Here is a 9,232-nt window from a genome sequence, read left to right on the forward strand (position 1 = left end):
ATTATTGATGAATTTTTAAGATTACATTCGAGATATTCAGGTCAGTCTTTAATATAAGAAAAATAAACTAATGATATTATTGAACTAAAGTATATAAGTCGAACATAATTTCAAATTCTAAGATACAAGGTATAATCAGAGTTATTATTTATGCATTATCGTCATATATACGACAAATACTAACTTCATACCAGCGTTTTAAAGTCTTGTACATTGCTACTTTTTCACGTCAAAATATGAAGATAAAACAAGCAGCAAAATATTGTTTCAAGTGAGAGTGGATGGAATGACAATATAATTGAAATAACTTCAATCTTAGATCTTAGATTCCCACAACTTCAATCTTAGATCTTGAGTTGAGCTGCAGAATCTTAAGAAAAAGGCCAATTCCAAGTCGAAAATTGTTTGCACTGTTAGCTTGTACAAATCAAAATAAATTAAATCCATTTGGCAGAGCGGAAAAGACCAAGATACTATTGAGCTCAAGACAGACAACGATCCTCTACAGTTAGAAAAACTGGAGTCCATATATTAAAATTATTATATATTAAACTAAAGGATGGGATAAGATTCCATCCAGTTAGAAAAAATAGTGAGGATCTATTTCACCAAAAAATTCCATTTTGGTTCTAGACTCTGTAAAGCCAAAATGATTGTTAGTCCAGTAATTCTTAGATAAGATTAGAACTTAAGTTTAGGTAACACTTTAATATTAACACGAACGATCATCAAACAGTTACAACTAGACAGAAAGTGAAAGCATCACACAGTTTTTCACCTTGTCATGAAGAGAAACTGCTCTCCCTGTCTCTCACATAATTCCCAAGGCACAAACACAAAAAGACATATTTAATATAAAGAGAAAATGGAGGAAGATCTCTGTGAATAGGTTTAAGGAAGAGGCTATGATGATATATATTTTCTCCACTTGTTGCAGTTTCCAATATGTTCACTTTTTCAGATGAGGAAAACAGGCATAAACATCAGATTTAGGGTGTTTGGCTTCAGCATGCTCCCTACACTTCACTTCCGAAGTGGTGCACATAAATGTTTGCATGCACACCTTGCACTGCATTCATCAATCAATATACATTATTGATGATCAGTATAACAGGTCCAATTCTTCAGCTATCACTAAAATAAAGTGTATATTTCAATAGTATAACTAGATAATGTATGTGAACACATCGTATGCATGTATAAAATCTGCATATGACACCCCCTCCCCCCTGCCCAAAAATAGTCCATTTCATGCACATAAATATGGCTCTCGTCACAAAATTTCAAACCAATGTTTCCCATATTTGTCTTTCTTTGTTGTGTTTTCCTTTTTGTTCCAATTAGTTTTAATATACTGAAATAAATTCAGAAGATATTCCAGAACAAAGGATGAATGAAAAACATTAAACAGGAAACTTTATCAACAATAACAGAAATGTGTCCATATAAGCAAATTTATACTGCAATCTCCATCTGAAATAATGGAATAATCCATCAATTTAGTCCCCTGTGTATTACTCCATATCCTTAGTATCTATTGTAATAAAATCATACCATTTTTTCCATGAACAGGGAACGTAAATGCAGAGAAGATATCCCAGAACAAAGGGTGGATGACAAACACTAAATAAAAAACTCTTTCAGCCGTAACAGAAATGCTGTCAATATTAGCAATTTATACAGAAATCTCCATGCAAAATAATGGCATAGACCATTACTTTGGACCCCAAAATATTACTCTATATCCTACGTAGTCCCTGGAGTAATAAAACTGAGCAAATAATTCTCCAAACATTGTATATCCATCGATTTAGTCTATAAGTTAATATATTTTACTAATTGCCATGATTTTTAATAATTGATATTCTACTTTATACATATATATAAATGATTTTAGATATCCCTAAGGAGAGAGGGTAATCATTCAAAGATGAAATAGATGGTTTATTCACAACATTATATCGAATTTAATTATTCTATACAATAAACCGTGTGAGAAATTCAACTCTTGAGGAGAAAAAACAAAAAAAGAGAGTTGTTAGTGGAGATTACAAACTCAATATTACCTGAATGGACATTGCTTTCTTGTTTGAATCCAGTTGGCTTCCTGCACAAATCAAACAAACTCCAAAGTCAGAAACGAAGCCAGATCTAACACATATCGTCTCGATTCTCATAATTTATTTTCCAAAAAACGGATTTTTACAAATGAAAAGTATTGATTGGAATGTCGAAGAACCCTAGCGAATTGAACAGAGGATGCATGAGAAAGTATGATGAGGTTGGAGAAAGGGGCGAAGAAAAATTACCCTTTCCGGCGGCCCTCTGCTTCTCGATGTTCTTTTCTCGAGCCATCTTTGACTTCTGCCCATTGCCTCCCCCCATGTCTGATACCGCAGGAAGGATGAAACCCTAAAGACCCTAATTTTTCTCTAAAGTTACGGAAGCAGGAGCCTAAGGTTAACACCAACAGGGGATTTATTATGACTCAATGTTCAAGGCCACGGATTCGACCCTGGTCCCACCAAACACGCTTTTAAAAAAATACAATTGGGATAAATATATTTTTGGCGTAAAAAAAATATTAACGTTTTCTTTTTTTTAATCTATTAATTAGGTTATTGAAATTTTATTAAACTAAAAAAAATATTTTTTAATTGATTTGAGAAAAATTGTTCTTGTTATATTATTATATTTATTTATCTTTATATATAAAAAATGTAAGTTTATTAATTTTATATATCTTTTAATACCTGAAGACAAATAAAAAAAATTTGTTTAATTAAAAATATTCAAAATTTATTAAAAACTATCAAAGTTTTTTTATGAATTTTTGTCCTTGTCATTTTAAAATCTTGATGCTTACAAAAATATGCACCCAAGATTAAAATAAAGAGAGATATTTATAGGAATTAAAATTGTTCTTATCGATTGGCTCTGATGATAAGAGGTTCGTTTGTTTCTTCACGAGTTTGTCCTATCTCTTGTTGTTCTGGAATGTAGCTTTGTTGAAACAAAGAGAGTCTTACTTGTTGATTGTACTCCGATGATCAAGCAAGTATAAGACTTATGTAGTAAGTTTCAGTCTTAGAAACAGCGTACCTTTAGTTGGGATCTCAAACCCCTTTTATAGTTTACCTCTTGTAAGAGCTTTCCACGAGAATCTAATCTCAACAGGAAAATATTTTGTATAGGAGCACACTCTCTTGGTACTGCAACAGAACGAAATCTTTTCTCTAGGAAGTGCATAAACCACTAGAGTACCAACTCATGCACCAACATTAGGGGTTCGATGCGTAGACACTCTCTCTGTGGTGTTACGCTCTTTCCATTATACATGCAACCTAACCACTACGTGCCTTAAAAAACACATGGGCTTAGGTTTAAAAAGAGAACACTTACTGGACATAGACTCCATACGCACTAAACGCACCCCTAGGTCCATAATTACCCTTCAATAGCCACCCAAGTCGTACGTGCAAAGGATTACTCTAATTATACAAAAACAGACTTACTCATATAACTGGGACTCAATTACATGACCCACTATACTGGCTCAAAAACCAAGTTGACCTGCCTGTTCGATCACTGAGTGTTGAGTTCTGAGCGTCCTGGTCCAGTGCAAAAATAAATATGATAAATTTATAAAAATTTAAAATATAAAAATTTCAGGAATTAAACATATAAAATAACATATTTACATAAATAAAAAATAAAAAAATTTAAATATTAATATACTTTTTGTATCTAGTTATACACCTATTATTCTTCTTTCTCCTTTTTTTTTTCTCTTTCTAAAAATGTCAAAGTTTGTTTATGAATTTTAGTCCTTCTCCTTTTAAAATCTTGACTGTTTACAAAAAAATATGCACCCGGGATTAAAACAAAGTGAGATATTTATTATTCTTTTCAACTGATCTTAATTTGACTAACAAAATATATAAATTATAACCATCTAAATATTACAATTTTATTATTGATACAGAATAATAATATACACATCGAAGTCCATCTTATTTCACATGTAAACTATGGAATAAAATAATTATTGTTTGTTCTTCAATCAAAATTAAAACTTCACCTTTGTATTGCATATTGATATTAATGACATTCATTGTTACAAAGGGAGAATATCAAATATCCACATTAATTTAGGTAGGTTTTGTTTCCGTATTAATGATGTAAGATGAATAAAAAAAACAAGTGGTTGTTGTCCGAAGTAAAAGTTTTACCATCATTTCCATGTCACTTTTTAAATTTTTTTATAGCTTTTTGGTTTTCTATTCTTACAGATATGTAATCTCTAATTTGTGTTTTTTTTATAAATTTTATTTTATTTTTAATTCATATAAATATGTTATATTTAACCTTAGTCTTTAATGATGTCAAGTCATCATTGTTAATATTGTAACAGAAATCTAAGAAAGAAAACAAAACTAATATTTGTAAATTATTAAAACGAGAATTTAAAGTTTAACCTGTTAACTTGAGTGGAACTATATACTACAATGGTCTAATAGCGATATATGTGATTTGAAATATTTAATAAATTTTTATTATAATAAATTTTAAAGGCTTTTTATTTATTAAAAAATAGATTTTAAATCTAAGTTAATTTTATAAAATTATTGTAAGGTAAGATTTATATTTATTTATATACTATAAAATATTATTGGTTTTAGTCGATGAAATATCTCTATCAGTTTAAGTAAAATTTAAAAGAAAAATTTGTGGAAAAAAAAAGTCATATTTGAATTTTTTTAAAGATGGGCTAAATTTGTCTTTTTATGGGATGAAACAGCATCAGAACTTACACATGTGTGTTTTTACATTTTAAATGATCTAAATAAAATATACAGTTATAAAATAGCAAATTAGTAATTAGAAATATCTGTCTTTTATTATAAAGAAAAGTTTCTTAGAAATTTCAGAATAATGTTACATTTTCTCTTTTTCATTATTACGATAAATCGAAACACCGATGTTCTTTTCTTTGAAAGGAAACATCACCGTTCTTAATGTCTTCTATCAAACAAATGCAAAATTTAGTTTCTAACTACGAACTAACTTTTATTTATTGTTTTCCCTCAATATTTGACCGTTCAAATATTCCCTTAGTCTTTCAAAATAATATTTTATTATTAAATGAATCAATTGATACTATATATATACACACACAAAAAATTAACTAATAATTCTAAATTTGCATTCTAAGTATACAGTTATATTTTATATATCTTTTTAAATGTCACTTATAGTGATTATATAGAATATAATTACCTTTTAAGAAAAGAATATCATTAGTTTCTTAAATGAAGAATAAAATAAACAAGCCAAAAATATTAAAGTGAGTCAATCCATTTTATAATTTAATTCGCTATAAGTTGAAGTAAAAAGAGATAACAAATCAGAAAATTTTCAACTCAGTGTAATTCACTACAAATTCATTACTTAGATCACTAGATTTAAAATAAAAGTACAAAATATTTTTTTTAATTAATTACCCTTACATATACTAAGAAACACATATGTTGTTGTGTTCGAAGAAATGACTCATCGAAATAATGAGTTACTATTGATATCGACACATATGAGATATCTAAATGTTCAGGAGTTCTTTTATTCAATCATTTTCCTTCTTCTTGTTGTTGGATATCTCGTTCGTACACATCTTCTCTTTGTTTCTCGAGTCTATAGTGAGTTACGGACAGAGTTCGAAAAGGTCAAATCTTTTATGATTCCATCATACATGATTGAGTTGCGAAAATTTCTGGATATAGGTATCCTACATCTGAACTGAATTCTTTATGGTTAAATAATCTCTTTCTAGTTGCTTTGTCTGGAACAATTAGGAGATTCTCTAGAAGAAATACAGAGTTTTGCTTTTGACGACAACAAGCTATGTGGTGGTGGTCTCGCTTATGGGGTCAAATCCATACGTTCTAAGAATAAATCTTGAAATCTCATTGATCTCATAAGTATTATACCAAATCTCATCAATGGAATGTATTTTCCTCTTCTACTCAACTTTCATTATAATAGAAATTTAACATATATAAAAAAATAATTTTAGATTAGTCAAAATTAAAAAGAAAAAAGAACATGTAAAAAAAATAAATTAATTAAAAATAGTTATTTAAAGAAATTTTATTTATAGATAGGTATAGATAATATTGAAATATTCAAATAAATAATTAATATAAAAGGATTTAATTTATTTTTTTATAACTTATTTTTAATATATAACGGATCCATCTATAATTTACCTCGATTCCTACTTACAAATTAAATAAATTGGATTGATTTTTCCCAAAAATAAAAAATTCTTCAACTTTTCTAATCTAATCAAGTCAATCGTGGTAAATCAATTATAAATAATTTATGATAGAATGATAATACAAAAAACTTAAGAAAAGATTTGGATTAAATTCTAAACAGTAATAGCAGAAGTTATTCAACTCAAGAATTGAAAACTGATACATTTAAATAGATTCCCTTCCTTCGGGCCTAGGATTTAATTTTTCATTAACTACAAAATCGTTTTGATTAAATAAAAAAATTAATGTATTTTTTTTTAAAAAAAATATGTTAAATTCGGACTAGAATGGTTAAACTTTTTTTCTTTTATCAGTAACGAATTAATAAAATTTAAAAAGAAACACTTCATGTTCCAATCCGTATACAAAATATCTTAACGTGAAATCCAGACGCATATGATTACAAAGTAGGGTTAACCACCATAAGATAAGAAGAAGAGCTAATCTATAAACAAGATTTACCCATTTAATTAAACATAAACATAAACTAATATTTTTTTAATTAAATATTTCACAGTACATATATTCATGTCTGATCCAAAGAGGGTTGATGTTCATTGTTACACCTAACTTAGTATCATATGTAAAAGTAAAATATACCTTGCTCTTCTATGCTGAACCCGTTTTCTTCCGCGTTGGTAACGTTATCATCATAAAATAGTATCAGACTTGGTCTTTTAACATTCACACACACTCAAAAAAATTCTTTCCATTACTAAGCCATGGAGTTTCTCCTATGGGAGATTGCCTTCGCCATAGTTCTTCTTTCTCTTCTACTTCCACCGGTTTTCCTCAAACTTCTCTCCCTTACCCCAAACTTCGAAGCTCACGAGAACGTGGGCGTTATTGGGCTAGATCATGATCATGGAGTTAAATCTGATTCTAAGAGCTGGGAAACGGATGAAGTTGTTCGAATTGTGGGGAAAATTGATGAATTCAGAGACAAATCGATACTGGGAAAACTAAGAGTCCCAGAAATTGTGGATGTGGATTGCCGATCGCCCAAGATACGCAATTCAAAGACGATTGATGAGGAGAATAGTGTTCACAACGAAATTGAACTTGTGAATTTGGCGGAGGATCATGTTGTGGATGAGAGTAATAAAGGGGTTGTTGTGAACATCAACAAAGTTCAGGTAGAACTGATGGAGTATGATTCTTCTAGAGAGCTCAAAGCTGAAGAGGCTGAGATCTTGCAGTTCGAAAAAAATTATAATGAGATTGATGAATCTAGTGGGAACGAGGAAGTTGGTGAAAACAAGGACTTGGTTGTGGAAGAGGATGATTGGGAGGAAATAGAAAGAACTGAGTTGGAGAAGCGTTTTGGTGCTGCTGTTGCATTTGTCGGATCCAAGAGCAATGCTAATTGTCTCAGTCATGAAGTGAAGATGAAGCTTCATGGTTATTACCGAATTGCTACACAGGGTCCTTGCCACGAACCCCAACCATTGACACTGAAGTTCTTTTCTGCTCGAGCAAAATGGTAGTTGATTAATGATTACCCTGCTTATGTATGTTTTTTTGAATTAGAATATTTTCTCTCTAGCTCTAGTTTTCGTTTGAGTTGCTTACAGTTACGGTTACTCCATTAGATTCTTTCATGTGTTTAACTGAGTTATTCATTTCTGTAAGGATTGCATGGCGACAACTTGGGGTTATGAGTCCAGAGCAAGCAATGGAGCAATATATCAGCCTTTTATCAGAAATCATTCCCGATTGGATTGTAGAAAATCCTTATGTAAGTTATTTGATTTGCTTTCTTTTTGTTAGATCTATCACAAAGAACCTTGAGGTTCTTACAGTATATATTACTATCACGAGATGAATTTTTGAACTGCGGAGTGTACCATGGTTGAATATTTATATTTCCTTTTATAACAGGAGCCGGCTTCAGAAGAGATCATGCATCTGCAAAACTAGACACTGTTCTTCTCTAAGGATCTTAATAATGTTCTTTTTTCTATCTCTCTAATATCATAGAAAAATGTTTTTTTGACATCATACTTCAAGTTTCCACTAAAGTGAAGATGCCCCACGTCCACTAATATTTTCGAATTGTCAATTCAAATGCTAGCAATCGTGCTTCCTAGGTGGAGAGTAGTTCTCCATTATTCAATGAGGAATTGCTTGTAGATGTGCATTTCCTCTTGCAATTGAAAACAAATAACGCATTACGTGCCTTCCGCTGGAACGTTCTGCTGCAAACAAATATCAAGACTGGGTTCATTTGCTGTTTGAACAGAAAATAGGAATACAAAATTTGGTAAAACAAGTATAGTTTCATTGTGAGTTAGTTTCATGTCCTGTTAAAAAGGTTTGATTCTATATTCAATAAGATGGTGTATGTGTTTGTGATATTTAGAATCGGTTCAAGAAAATACAAATTTAGAATATTATCTAAATATTAAATAATATTCAGATAATAACAAGATAACTAAGAGCTTGTAAAATACATATTTTACCATAAAAAAACACACAACAATTATGAATGCTCTAATTTGAAGGTTTTATGGAGAGATACACGTGAGACTTGTACTTTTCATTTTGTGAAATCCATCAAGGAGTCTTTAACAAACTCCACACACACCATATACAAAATTAAGCACCCCTAAATTAATAAAGGACTTACACAACTAGCATCTTTTTCAACTTAACAAACTTTTAAAGTTATTCATCCAAAATCTGAATATAATTAAGTTCTTTGGCTTAAAGACTTCAAGACTTGAGCCCATAAAACTGTGTATATTAGATAATATATCAACCAGACTTATAAAACACATTTTTCACTGCAGACAACAATTTCGTATGCTTAACTAGAATGCTTAAGAATCTCGTCAGTAGTTTTAGCTAAAAAAATAGTTAAGTTAAATTTTAAAACAAAAAATGTTAATTAATTTTTTTAAAACAATGTTTAA

General features: G+C 30.0%; 2 protein-coding genes across 2 annotated transcripts; one reads left to right on the forward strand and one right to left on the reverse strand.

Annotated features, from left to right (window-relative positions):
- Positions 1–681: 681 nt before the first annotated feature.
- LOC137810063 (uncharacterized protein At2g23090) lies at positions 682–2,511 on the reverse strand. Its single transcript, XM_068611186.1, has 3 exons — positions 2,310–2,511; positions 2,067–2,107; positions 682–1,069 (listed from the first exon to the last, which is right to left on the reverse strand). Exons 1-3 carry the CDS (start codon positions 2,383–2,385, stop codon positions 950–952), a joined length of 237 nt encoding a protein of 78 aa, XP_068467287.1. The 5' UTR covers positions 2,386–2,511; the 3' UTR covers positions 682–949.
- A 4,355-nt stretch (positions 2,512–6,866) lies between these two features.
- LOC137810054 (acyl-CoA-binding domain-containing protein 3-like) lies at positions 6,867–8,674 on the forward strand. The gene is made up of 3 exons (XM_068611176.1): positions 6,867–7,800; positions 7,950–8,055; positions 8,199–8,674. The coding sequence occupies exons 1-3, from the start codon at positions 7,040–7,042 to the stop codon at positions 8,235–8,237; spliced, it is 906 nt and encodes a 301-aa protein (XP_068467277.1). The 5' UTR covers positions 6,867–7,039; the 3' UTR covers positions 8,238–8,674.
- Positions 8,675–9,232: the final 558 nt, after the last annotated feature.

This window comes from Phaseolus vulgaris, chromosome 2 (assembly GCF_000499845.2).
Source record: "Phaseolus vulgaris cultivar G19833 chromosome 2, P. vulgaris v2.0, whole genome shotgun sequence".
Taxonomy (NCBI): Eukaryota; Viridiplantae; Streptophyta; class Magnoliopsida; order Fabales; family Fabaceae; genus Phaseolus; species Phaseolus vulgaris.

Coding starts and splice junctions, on each gene's coding strand:
- LOC137810063 (XM_068611186.1), bottom strand. CDS start 2,385: ATGGGGGGAGGCAATGGGCAGAAGTCAAAGATGGCTCGAGAAAAGAAC. Junction 2,108..2,309: donor GCAGAGGGCCGCCGGAAAGG/GTAATTTTTCTT, acceptor TGATTTGTGCAG/GAAGCCAACTGGATTCAAAC. Junction 1,070..2,066: donor AGAAAGCAATGTCCATTCAG/GTAATATTGAGT, acceptor TGATGAATGCAG/TGCAAGGTGTGCATGCAAAC.
- LOC137810054 (XM_068611176.1), top strand. CDS start 7,040: ATGGAGTTTCTCCTATGGGAGATTGCCTTCGCCATAGTTCTTCTTTCT. Junction 7,801..7,949: donor TTTTCTGCTCGAGCAAAATG/GTAGTTGATTAA, acceptor CATTTCTGTAAG/GATTGCATGGCGACAACTTG. Junction 8,056..8,198: donor GGATTGTAGAAAATCCTTAT/GTAAGTTATTTG, acceptor CTTTTATAACAG/GAGCCGGCTTCAGAAGAGAT.